The 14,201-nt window shown below is 32.9% G+C and overlaps 1 protein-coding gene across 1 annotated transcript in view; it reads right to left on the minus strand.

The window, feature by feature from the left end:
- The window catches only part of LOC122020642 (histone-lysine N-methyltransferase, H3 lysine-9 specific SUVH4-like), a 93,617-nt gene that overhangs the window by 65,633 nt on the left and 13,783 nt on the right, over nucleotides 1-14,201 (minus strand). The window contains exons 5-6 of the mRNA XM_042578649.1: nucleotides 9,860-9,914; nucleotides 6,207-6,316 (exon numbers count right to left, since the gene is read on the minus strand). Of these exons, the coding sequence (XP_042434583.1) occupies nucleotides 6,207-6,316; nucleotides 9,860-9,914 (165 nt within the window). The remainder of the gene's footprint in view (nucleotides 1-6,206; nucleotides 6,317-9,859; nucleotides 9,915-14,201) is intronic.

Below are 14,201 nucleotides of genomic sequence, written 5' to 3' on the forward strand. Positions count from 1 at the left end.
CTTGTATTTATTTTTGTTAGAATTTTCAAAAATTATATTGGACTCGTCTTCTTCGACAATACTAACGGATGGATGAATGGCATAATAATCAATGGTATGTTATGCCTACTGTAGTAATCTGATAGCAGTTCATTTTCTTTCGTAATTTGCAATTAGCATGTCTATTTTCATATTGCAATGTAATATTCAATTTCCTAATTGAAACTCATATTTTGCCTACTTAATGCCTTGAATCTGTCTGACAATAGAATGCCTAATTAGATTGCCTTTGTTTTGTGCTGTAGTGATGTGATTACAACCGTGTTAAGTAAAATGTCTGTGCTTCTTAAGGACAAACTGTATAAAACACACAATTAGCAAAGACTTGCAATCTACACTTTCAGAATATCATGTTGTCTAAATCTGCAGAATATTATTTGTTTGGATTTTAAGTTTCAGGTTTAGTCATTGTCTATGAACATAGATGACCTATGGTTTTATATTTTATCCACAGAAAATTTTCGGAGGAAGTTGCTGTGGACAGAATGTTAAAGTGTGTGCTTTTTCTTCCTAAAAGAGAATTGTCTCTCTTTAGTTATAATCAACTTTATAAGTAGCAGAAAGTTCTTTTATCTAGATTATATCTGTTTCTTCATTACTCTTTTAAGTCCTTCTATAATCGGGTTCTGATGCTCACACAATTAAAATTAAATATTTACCGGAAAGAGTGGACATTAGTTCACTGGCGGTAAAAGTTATGCACTAAATTTTTCTATTTCCAGGGTGATATTTGGGTCATAATCAAGAGGCATCATGAAAGGTTTAACCACTAACATTTGCTATTATACAAATTCGAATCCCTTCTGAATCTAGCTTGCTTACCACTAGACTAAGCAATCATTGACAAATTCAGGATGCTTTGTTACGGTTCTAACTGCTTTCTTTTCCCTTTTCATTTTTTTAGAGAAATATATGCATCATTCGAAGGACTGCTTATGATGATGGAGTAAAGGGCGACACCTCCAATGCTGCTCAATTCGAATTGAATCAGAGCCTCTTTCTTCAGATAAGAAAAGTGTAATCTGTATGTTCCATAGATAGAACAACTCTTCATCTCAAGGCTTGATAATGACTTGGTTTTGGGGAACATGAACAAGTTGTGGAGACTTTAGTTTTTGGATTCTGCATGATGTGATGGGAATTTGGAATCTCTTTTTCCTTATCATGACTTTAAATTATCTTGCGAGTTTGGTAATATTCAGATTTCAGGCATGTTACTGATTCTCAATTCATCATGGAATCCAAAATAATCTTGTTTTATCTTTGTTTGATTATAAATTTTTGCATTTGATTGGTTGGGGAAAAATTATACAGTATATTTTTGATCATTTTAAAACTGAAGATATAGTATCCTCCACATCCGTCTAACCGTCTCTAACATAATTTGACTTCAAGGAACAGGATCTAAATGTATTGTACAGAGAGATGATGATCTCTGTATGACTGTATATATTAGCAAATCAACCACTACCGAGTAAACTTTCAATACAAAATGGATCAATTATCATCTTATTCTGTCTTAAAATGTCTAATTCATCCAAAAGGTTCATAAAATTTTCAAAAGAAATACCTCTATTTTTTGAAGTTGGGAGTATTCCAATTCTACAAATTTTTTATAAAAGGTATAATTATGCATTTTGATACCACAAGAAAACATTACAATCCTTAATTAAAATAGCAATTCAAAACAGGAAACCAGAGCGTTAACAATTCGAAACAGAAATCAGATAACGTATTAATCTATTTATGAGTATTTTATTTTTAAAAAACTATATAAATTTAGTTAATTTAGTTAAAAACCCAAATTAATCAATATTTTATCAGTTTGGTTATTTTGGTTTTTTTAGAAATTTTGATCGGTTCAGTTTATTCGGAAAAAAAATCGGTTTGTTCGATTTCGGTCTATTCAGTTCGGTTTTAGCCAAATACTCAACCCTATTTTTAACTATTACAACTTTCATCATTTAACAAATTATCTACAACAATAGTCACTTCATTCCTTGTTTTACTCTTTTGTGTACCATTCGAGGTCTCTATCTTTGCCTTATTTGCCTACCCATTTTGTCTCGTACACACAAAATACTAATTCTTCTCCTAATCATCGCATCAACTACCTCCATTGATTTACCAATGAGAGTTCCTTTGTTCCATATTTCAAATATTAGACTATTAGTTTTCCTATAATATTTATTTTATCCAACCTATGGTATGAGAACTCTTGTCTATTTAACACGACACTCAAGTTTTCATGAAGATGTAGCGGTCCTTGCCATACGTTACAGTTGGGCCCTATAACGTGAATTCTTGCATATTTTATTACTACACCCGAGTACTAGAAATGTAGTGGTCCTTGCGGAGACGTTACAATCAGACCCTACAATGCATTCCTTCCGAGGAACAACCTAGCATTAACATAATAATTTAATAAATTCATTTATTGAACATTTGTCATAATTTAACGCTGGCTAGCAACTTAATACAACCGCTATGTCGTTCATCAGACTAACTAATAAGATCTGAAAGTTGAATAATTGGGATAAATTGAAATCCTATATCAGAGTACTCGACCACCCATATGTTGTGGTAGTGTGGTCGCCCATAGTCTAGAGTACCTGACCATCCATATTTGTTGTAGTAGCGTGGTCGCCCGTAGTCAGTGGTTATTGTTATATTCCACCAGTGAGGCGACTTTTAGCCTATACATCACATGATGTTATTACTCTAAGGACATAGGCTCAAGTGATTCACTTCTTAGTTGATTTATTAGCTTTATATCATTGATATTCATGTTGATACTCACGTGATGGTGATATTTATCTATGTAGAAATTATACCTTTGGTGACGGGTATACGTGCTAATTAAATAATAAGAATTAAGAATTTATTTTAATTGATAATAATCGATAATGATAATTCTACAAGAATATACATTTATGTATAACTTGAGAACTTACAGAAGAACTAAAAGTTATAATAAGAAATTGTGCTTCCTTGACCTCTTAATAAGATGATATTCATGCACATCTTTTTTAATTACCCATTTAGTAATTTATGCTTCTCCCCTTGATCCCTAGTTTTATAAGCATAGGCACCCTTTTGATATTATAATTGATTTCAGCATGTACATAGAGTTGCCCAAAGATCTTGACCTGCTGAATCCAGGTTTAGTTTTCTTTTTAGGTGTTTTATTTTGTCTCCTATTTTATTCGTATAGTTTCATTGTATAGAAAGAAAATGTTATAAATAAATAAATTAGATTAATTTCTTGATTATTCTATTTATATGGTATTTAGATCACTTTCAATATATTGTCAGTCAGTGGGGTACCTCCCAATATGCGAAAATCACACTGTCGAGGCGTGACAGGATCAAGGTTGACCAAGATAGGTTTGTACGTGGATGGTTGAGCGAAAAGTTACGTAGGTCAAGGTTGATTGGATACTTGATGTGGAGAAGTCCAAGTGGGTCATGGTTGATCAAACTCTTGGCTTTAGATGGGAAGTCTAAATAAGTTAAGGAGGACCGAATGTTTAGCAATGGTGAAGTCCTAGCAGGTTAAGATTGACCAGATATTAAGCATGAAACAAGAAATCCTGACAAATTAAGGTTAACCAAATACTCGACGATGGTGAAGTCCTAAAAAAAAAAAGGTAGATCCGCTACCTTAGCAGCCCCCTAGTGTTGGCCCCACGGATATGGAGGGAGTTAAATATAGGTACACAGGCCATAGGTGTATGGTGGGGTAAACCTCAGGTCGTCAGTTCCTGAGAATCGACTCCTGACCATTACACTAGAGATGTCATGCATCCATCGTCTACGCTACGCCCTGGGAGCAATGGTGAAGTCCTAAAGGTTGACTGAATGTTAGGCAATAGTAAATGACTACTAGCAATGGTGAAATATGTCGGTCAAGGTTGACTAAATGTTAGGTAAAAGAAGTCTCAACGAATCAAGATCAAAGGAAGTTATGGTAGGTTGAAGTTAATCGGATACTAGATAAAGCGAGAATTCAGTATTGGCAAAGCTGAAACAGAGATATCAAATGATTGCTATGGAATGCAATCGACTGATGAAGTTGAAACCCTAAGTTCAAGATTTCAGGGGGGGTTTATGGGAGTTTGTGATATATCAGTTGATTGCTGGGTATGAGCAACATGACACTATTGGAGCGAATAGAAAATTTCGAACTCAATCGCAGCTCTCGAGTGATGCAGCAACAATTATTAATGTTGAATAACAGTCGATTGTTATGATCAATGATGAGTTGGAAAGAGTCATTTTACAATTCAAATTCTACAAATTCTAGAAGCATAATCGATTGATGGTGATTAGCAATCAATTATTGAGCGATTTTCAATTACGACTACAATAAACTACAAGCAAATGGCATTGTTAGAGAAATAGAAATTTTCAAATTTGATCACGGTAACAGTTGATTGATGTTGAATAACAGTCGACTATTATGATCAATACTGATAGAAAGAGTTATTCTGCAAAACTGTTGTGATCAATGATAAGTTGGAAAGAGTCATTTTACGGTTCAAATTCTAGGAGCATAATCAATTGATGGTGATTAACAATCAATTATTGAGCGATTTCCAATTATAACTACAGCAAAGTACGAGCAATCAACTGATGACATTGATAGAGAAATAGAAAATTTCGAACTCGATCACAATAACATTTGATTGATGTTGAATAACAGTCGACTATTATGATCAATGTTGATAGAAAGAGTTATTCTGCAAGTGCAATGTTTGAATTCTAGAAGCATAATCGATTGATGGTGGCTAGCAGTCGACTATTGAGCAATTTTCAAGTCTATAAAAGAGGATTTCGTGGAGAATTTCAAACGTTGGTTCTTGGGAGTTTTGGAAGAGAATGTTGTTGTATTTTTAGACATTCAAAAGGTAATCCAAAGCAACTATACATTGAGCAAAGCGAGATTCATTTGTAAGTTGTTTCATTTGCATTGAATTTATTTGCATTTGTATCTTTTGTTTTCTTGTTTGTATTATTTGTAAAGTACAGGAATTTTAAGAAGTTTTTCTACCTCTAGAGATTGATTTGTTGTGTTTGTGCTGTTTTTGTTTTTATTTTTCTTTCTGTTGACTTTTAACTCTTTGTAGACGAACACAATAAAATCCAGAATCGCTATTCTTTGGCGACTTTATTGATCCCAACATGCACGACGACAAAGGCACAGCACAAGGCTTCCCTTGAGGCTTCTGCAAAGTGTGCACTTGCGGTAAAGTGGCACAAGCCTTCCATGAACAACACAACAAGGGCTAGGGTTTGGTATTGCCTCTTCTCTTCTTCCTAGCTCCTTGATTCCCTTCTTTTGGTGCCTATGACATTGTGTGTCAACACAACACTAGTGCATCTAGTTCCAACAAGGGATCAAAAAAAACCCAACTCAAAATGATAATTCAAACCTTTATATATATATATATATAGAGAGAGAGAGAGAGAGATCCTGCCCAACGCCTCCTGCGCGATTGTGAGCGACATTCGACATGGACGATCCGACATAGCCAAAATCCAATTTTGTTAATCCCTCTTATCTGCATGAAACAACTTCTCTCTTTCCTCTTAAATTAAAACAAAATTCTCTCTTCTCTCTCCTTTAATTGCATGTAACAATCAATGGTGCTAGTTTTTAAAGGTGGTGTAGCTGCTACTACACACTTGCTACAACGTTGTAGCAGCTACTCTGTTGTAACAGCTATTGTGTAGTTGTAGCAATTACTACATAGTAATTGTTACAACGTTATAACAGTTATTGTGTAATAGCAGCTATTACACCCTAACTGCTACTATGTTGTAGCAACTACTACATTGTAGCTACGTGTAGTAGCTACACCACCTTTAAAAATCAGCACTAATTGTTGCATGCATTCATAGTAGAGAGAAGAGAGAATTTTATTTTAATTTAAGAGGAAAGTGAAAAAAGTTGTTGCATGCAGATGAGAGAAGGGCTTAAAAAAATTAGGTTTTGACCGTGTCAGATCGCCCACGTCGGATGTTGCTCATGGTCGGGCAGGAGGCGTCGGGGATATATATATATATGTGTATATATATATATATATATATATACACAACCGCATATTCAGATGAAGCAAACGCTTTTTTAAAACCATGGTCATAAAAGACTAACCAACGATTACCTGTTTAGCATAAGACATCCCCATGTAGTCAATTCCACTTAGCCAATGGCTATGTATACCAAGAACCACCATTTCAGCACGTGAATAGAATTGATGCCCAACATCAATACCTGACATATATAAAAGATCATTCAACATGAACTTCCTAACAAGTGATCATGAATATTCATCACACAAAAAAATGAAGAAAGATGATTACAATTAAGTATAAAAAGGCAAATTACAATATCATACGCCTAGACATTCAGTTTGTTACCTACTGAAGTTTTGGAACCTTTTCTACACCTAGAACTATCTACACCATTCCATGAACTTAGAATTATGATTTTTGCTAGTTAAAGATTAGTAAGGTTCTAGTTCAGTGAAGTTCCAACTGATGGGGTTCAATAAATTCAAAATTATTATGGTAAAGGTTTACACTTGACAGAGAAATTATTTCATTCAAGTGGTCTCTTAATCAACTTGAACAACAAAATTATTTGGCTAAATTCAAAATACGTCATATTAAATAATAATTTATTATTATTTCATTCAAGTGGAGACACGAGAGCATTAATTAGAGATGTAGAGGCGGATTAGAGATGGCTTCACATGCGACGAGAGATGTCCACATATCGGCAGATAATGCGAGATTTTGGGAGATATTACTGTAGGAGCAAAATGTTGACAAAGGTCCATCATCTTGCCTTGTCTTGTATGATACATTATGTATGGAGGGCCAGAAATAGGTGAGGAACAATTAGACAGTGAGAAGATTTTTAGGCGTGTACAAATTCATATATATCGATCCTTGGGAGTATGGATCTGACACTATGTCAGACATAAGTAGCTCCTAAAGGTCAATTCTTGTACTCCTGATTTGTGTTATATGATTTTACTAATCCAAAAAAAAAAGTATCAATAGCAAGATTTTCCATGCATTGCAAACTTCATGTGTATATATGACACAATAAATATAACAGATACAACAACCAAGTCTTATCCTACTAGGTGGGGTCAGCTGTATGGATCCTTTTATGCCATTGAGCTCTATCTTCTACCATCATTTATACTTAAATAAATTTTATCTTGTTTTATTGTTATCAACCAAGTCTTTTTTTTTATCTTCCTCTTCCTCTTCCTCGTTTGATATACGTTTTTGTCATACTTTCACATCGTCTAACTGAAGCATTTATTGGTCATCTAAGTATATACTCATACTATCTTAAATGTGTTTCTCGAAGTTTTTTCTCAATAGATGCAACTCTAACTCTCATCTTTTGCCAACATTCAGCTCCATATAACATAGTAAGTCTAACTGCGATTTTGTAGAATTTTAAAGGTATTTTACGGTCACATAAAACACCCGACGCTCTCCTCCATTTCAATCATCCTGCTTGTATTCTATGTAAGACATCTATCTCAATCTCTCCATCATTTTGCAAGAATGATCCTACATATTAAAAGTTCTCGGTTCCGGACAACTCGTCATCTTCTATTTTAACAATTGTTTCATTATGTCTAGTATTGTTAAAATTAAATTTCATATATTCTGTCATTACTCTACTGAACCTAAGACCTTTCTCTTCTAGTATTTCCCGCCGAGATTCTAATTTAGCATTACTCTTTCATGTATTTCATCTACCAAAATAATATCATCTGCAAATAACATACACCACGGTACTGTGCCTTGAATATATGCAGTGAGCTCGTCCATAATTAGTGTAAAAAAATAAAGACTTAGCTAATCCTTGATGTAATCCTATCTTTATTGGACATGCTTCAATTATTCCGTCTGAAGTCTTTACTCTATTGTTATGTCCTCGTACATATCCTTAATTAGTTTAATAAATGTTACGCTAACACCTTTCTTTTCTAAAATTCTCTATATAATTTATCTTGGAATCATAAACTTTTTCTAAGTCAATGAATATCATGTGTAGATCTTATTTTTGCTCCCTATATTTTTCAATTAATTGTTTAAGATGTAAAGCTTCTATTGTCGACCTTCCAGCCATGAACCCAAATTGATTTTCGGTCATCATGATCTCCTTCCTTAATCTTTTTTCTCTTACTTTTTCCCAAAATTTCATGGTATGACTTAGTTTAATACCTCTATAGTTTGCACAAGTTGTATGTCTCTCTTGTTCTTATATAAGGAAACTAGAGTACTTATCCTTCATTGATCAAGCATCTTTTTCATTTTCAATATCATGTTAAATAATTTATAAATCATTTAATACCTTATTTCCCTGGGCACTTCCATACCTCTATCGGAATATCATCTATTCCAACAGTTTTTCCATTGTGCATCCCATTTAAAACTTGTTCTAGTTCTAAAGTTTGAATTTTACGATAAAAAATTAAATTTCTATAATCATTTGACGTACTTAAATTACCTAAGTTAAATTGATCACTTAAACATTCATTAAAAAGTTGATGAAAATACATCTTCCACCGCTCTTTTATTTCTCCATCATTTACTAATACCCTATTATATTCATCTTTAATACATTTTATTTGGATAAGATTTCTTGTCTTCCTTTCTCTCACTTTAGCTATTCTATAAATGTCTCTTTTCCCTTCTTTTATATCCAAGTTTTGATATAATCGTTCAAAAGTTTTATTCTTTGCTTCATTCATACTGTCTTAGTTTCTTTCTTGGCTATTGTATATTTTTTTAAGTTTTCCTCGTTCTTATAAATATATAATTCCTTATTTGCTATTCATTTTTCCTTCACTTTCTCTTGTACTTTCTCATTCCACCATCAAGATTCCTTACTTAGCGGTGTATGTCCCTTTGACTCACCGAGTACACTCTTAGCTACTATTTTAAATTTTAATACTATCTTATCGCATGTCGTATTAAAATCACTGTATATTTCACCTAATGATTGTACTCCTACCTTCTCCTTAAATATATTGTGCTTCTCATCTTTTAACTTCCACCACTTAATTCTAGGAATCGTATATATTTTCTTTCTATTGACACTATATTTGAGGCATATATCTAACACTACTAACCTATGTTGGGTAGTTAAGTTTTCTCCAGGGATGACTTTGCAATCTTTATAAATTTTTCTATCCTTCTTCCTAATTATAAAAAGTTAATTTGCGATTTATTATTCTCATTTTTGAATGTGACTAAATGTTCTTCTCATTTTTAAAAAAAAATGTATTAGCTAATATAAGGTCATATGTTATGGCAAAATCTAATATAGTTTTTCCTTCCTCATTTCTCGTTCCAAACCCATAACTCTCGTGTGCCCTCTCATATTCCTCATTTTACATGCCCATTTAGATCACCTCCCATTAAAATCACTTCATTTGGTAGAATATTTTATAATATTACATCTAAGTCGTTCCAAAACTTTGATTTAGTAGCTTCATCTAATTCTACTTGTGATGCATATACGCTAATTATGTTCATAGTTTTTTTTGTCACTATTATTGTAAGGGTTATAAGTATATCCCCTTTTCTAACTATTTTTACAACTTCATCTTTTAATGAACTATCTATAATAATACCCACTTCATTTCTTGTTTTACTCTTTCCTGTGTACCATAACTTAAAATCCAAGTTCTCTATCAGTTTTACACAATAAATATATCAAATGACACATAAAACATTGCATGAAACCTATCAAAATAAGCTTAATTTTGAAATGGCTAACCTGGAAGATGGCCTATTCTTTTCTCTGGATATAAAACAGATCTATTCTCCTTCATCTGCCAAACAAAGTACTCACTTCAGTAAACCAGACACAAAAAATCAGAACAGTTGGCTTCTACACACAGGACATTCACTATAGCATTCACTATTGATGGGTTAGAATAAGCAGATAAATGGTGGCATATTCATCTTCATATATACAAGTGTAATCTATGAGCTTTCAATAAATTCTAAAAGTTCACAGAAACTTTAGAAAATTTGGCATCTGATCTTCAAAAGATCAAATCATGGGAATGATTATTCAGAATAAGATCATCCCAGTTACCAACATAAGATCATATGTAATTCATTTATTAATTCACATATCTAGCAACCGACAGAGATTTATACACAGGTCCAAGGGTGTTGAACAAATTTGGAAAAGTTGCATCAAATGTTATTAGATAATTGGATTGCTTTGTCAAGCAATTGTCAGAAAAAAGATTTGAGTCACATTTCTAGGTTCAAGCTAACAGCATAAAAACGACATATACCTACCTCTAAAAAATATCCAAGATAAGTGAAAAGTAACTCAAATAGGAAGATACCAGCCTGACTGGAACTAAAACCAACTTCAAAATACTCTGTAGTTTACTTATTTAATACATGTGAAGTGAATACTTTTAGGTTCATGATTATATATTGGATAATCTTTGTTTAGTTAGATTGATCATTTTAATATTTAATACCAATTTTCAGTTAGATAGTTCCAACAAGTGATCTTGGCTTAGTTTGCAATTCTAATATATATTGTAGATCATTGGAAAATGCTAAGTTTCAATAAATCTATAGAAGTCATATTTAAGGCAAGTGAAACTTTCATCCTCTGAAATTGTCGAGCTTGAAGGCTGATACCTTGAGAGTCTATTTGAACTCTATTTTAAGATTGTGGGTGAAATAAAATGTATTTTAACTTCATGGCTTGATCTATTCATAAGCAGCTAGAGTAAAAGTCTGTCTTCCCTAGAGAGCTTGTTCTTGGCATATATCAACCGTAGCAATACTATTTGAGTCAAGATTATAATTTCCATGCTTCCTATGGAGAACATCTATGGTGGATCAATGGTGATGACTTTGAATAGATGAACTGCAAAATCAGCATCCTAAATATGTTTGGGAAGCCATGACTATTGATGAAAGGATTGACAGCCATGACATCTTGACAAATGCATTGAAAGAATTACCATGTAGACTCCATTTTGAACTTCAATAATGGATTTGTATCAAATATCCAAAGATACTTCTAAATGTAAACTTGCATAATTTGAGCTACATGAAAGTTCCAACCCTATTTAAAATGAAAACAAGAAAAATATTGTTTTCTTAGAGATGAAAGGAAAAAAAAAATCATCTAAGAAGAATGGGTTGGGAATACAATCAAAATCATATTGAAAAGAGCAAAGATCATGGGTTTAAAAAAATAAAGATGTCTCCATTAGTATGAGGTCTTTTAGCTAAAGACCAAAAGTAAAACCATAAAGGCTTAGACTCAAAGTGGACAATATCATACCATTGTGCAGATATGTGAATTCTTTTGATCCTAACAAATGGTATCAAAGTCATGATCCAAACCGGATGTTATGTGGAGTGGTCTTGAACGAAGTCGTCGGAAGCCCAGAGCAGGTCAAGTAACTGGATGCTTATGAGGAGGTCCGGAACAAGTCAAGAGTGACCGGATGCTTGAGGGGAGGCTTGAATCATGAGAGTAATAGTGGTCCTTCGTTTGAGAGGAGCACCATTAGGAATACAATCAAAGTCCCGCATTAAAAAGACATAAAAAAAGATAGAACCCAAAAACAAAACTATGAGAACTTAAGCCAAAAGTGGACACTATCATACCATTGTGAAGAAATGTGAATTCTTTTGGTCTAACAAGTGATATCAAAGTCATAGTCCAGACCGGATGTCATGTAGAGTGGCCTTGAACGAAGTTGCGGGGAGGCCTGGAGCAAGTCAAAAGTGACTGGATGCTTGTGGAGAGGCCCGAAGCTGACCGGATGTTTGCAAGGAGACCCGGACCATGAGAGTAAATGGTGGTCCTTCGTTTGGGGGAGGATTGTTAAGAATACAATCCCACATCAAAAAAATATGGAAAAGGTCATGGATTTAAAAGAATGAAGATATCTTCATTAGTACAAGCCTTTTTGGTAGAGCTCAAAAATAAAATTATGAGAGTTTAGGCCCAAAGTAGACAATACCATACTATTATGGAAATATGTGAATTTTTTTTTGTCCTAACACAACGTGCAACGACTAGCAGTTAATAATAAGGGTGTCAATTCAGGTGGATCAGGTCGGGTTGATTTTTTTTTAACCCAACCCGAACTCGACCAGAACCCGACCCAAACCCAAATTCAACCCAAAACTCCTAAACCCGAACCCGACCAATCCAAACCTGACTCGGATAACCCAAAAACTCAATTCAAAACAACTTTTTTTTTGTTATTTTTCCTATAATTCTTCACTTTTATCTAAATACTTCATCATTATCATACTAACATTGATATTAATATACATAAACACATCTTAATTTTCAAAATAAAATTTGATTTAACTCAAAAAAAAACCACTAAACCCTATATTTAGGTCAACCCGAGTCAAACCGAAAATTTTCAATCCGAAAATCCTCCAACCCGAACCCGAAAATGTTCAACCCGAACCTGATTTTTTTCAGGTCAACTCGAGCTAGGACATCGGGTCGGGTTGATTTTTGACACCCCTAATTAATAATAATAGCTTTCTTCTTGAGATTTTTAATTGTTACTCAAATTTATTCAAATGATTATGCGATGATTCAAAAGAATTCACACATTGTTAAAAAGGATAATTCAAAGGATCAAGCACTCGAACTAATGGAAGAATAATCAAAATTGAAACCAAGAATAAATGTTACAAAAAAGATATGAAGAAAATTCAAAGGCAAAGATGACTTGCTATAGTTGAAGGAAGAAAAATGATTACAGGAATTACAAGAATGAAGGAATAGAGATAAAGAAAGACAAGTTTAAAAAAAAGGAAAGATAAAGAAAGACAAGTTTAAAAAAATAGAAAAAAGAAAAACACTCTCGTATATGGAATGACACAAGTGTCAAACAGGCTGATTAAGTTGAGCACAACCGAGAAGCATTGAATATTTTCTATTGTGTTGAGCCAAGCATAGCACAGACTTTCACGGGTCATGGGCACATGATGACACCATGCAATAGCTAGCAAGAGACCACCAAAACCCTAAAATATTTTTCTAAAAAATATTTAAAAAAATTAGAACAATTGACAAATCAAAACTTAAAATAAAAACAGAAAATTTAGGAAATAATTTTTATAAAGAAAATTTAGGAAATAATTTTGAAAAATTAAAAAGAGGAAATTAAAAAATAGAAAGATAAATAAAAACTCTTATTTCAACCCAAGAACAAGCATCAATTTTAATTACATATATTCTTCGTTAAGAAACTTATTTTTGAATAGAGTGTATATAATAATTTAGCCATGCTCAATTAGAAGACACATAACTACATGATGAACATAAAGCGAACTATTTTTTTAATACGTCTAAGCAAGCAACTAAAGATATTTAATCTAAAAGAATTATTTAAGTATAGGTTTCCAAGCAATATCTTGTCAAACCCATTGGAACCAATGTCATATGGGTACCAAAAATATTGATTTTCCATGACATTCAGTAGGCTTAACAAGTGTGATCACTAGAGATAAAAAGTACTTGCAGAGTGGATGCTCATGACACAATCAACAATGCTAGTAAGTTCACCACCTTAAAAGATAAAAGTAAAGGTAATGTGCCAATTTCACAATAATGGTGAGAACATAATCATTAGATATGGTAAAAAGGAATTCAAAAAAAATATTCATAATACTTTATTAGTAAATGTACGAGGATAACATCATAAGTTAGTAGTGCAATATGGAATAAAAGGTTGAGTTTCACCAACCAAATATCTTATAAAACATTATAATTCAAGCACTATTGTTCTTATAGCAAGTTGAAATGAAAATGCATACATTGTTAACTTATTTTTGCTCCTAAAATATACAACAAAGTGGTGTGTTCATTAGGAAAGGCAACTCGTGCATGCTTAATGAATTTTCGTCACCTAAAATTTTTTAGATTTTATATTTAAAATATTTATTTACATTCTATCATGTTGAAAATCTTTATGAACTCTTGGTATAAGAAGTCTTCCATAGAGTACTTTTGGATATTTAGTTGAGTTGTATTTTTCCAACACTAAAGATCACTTGGATAAGTTTTCTACAAAGGAAAATAAAAGTACTTTTGGCAGGTA

This window comes from Zingiber officinale, chromosome 9A (assembly GCF_018446385.1).
Source record: "Zingiber officinale cultivar Zhangliang chromosome 9A, Zo_v1.1, whole genome shotgun sequence".
In the NCBI taxonomy this organism is placed as follows: Eukaryota; Viridiplantae; Streptophyta; class Magnoliopsida; order Zingiberales; family Zingiberaceae; genus Zingiber; species Zingiber officinale.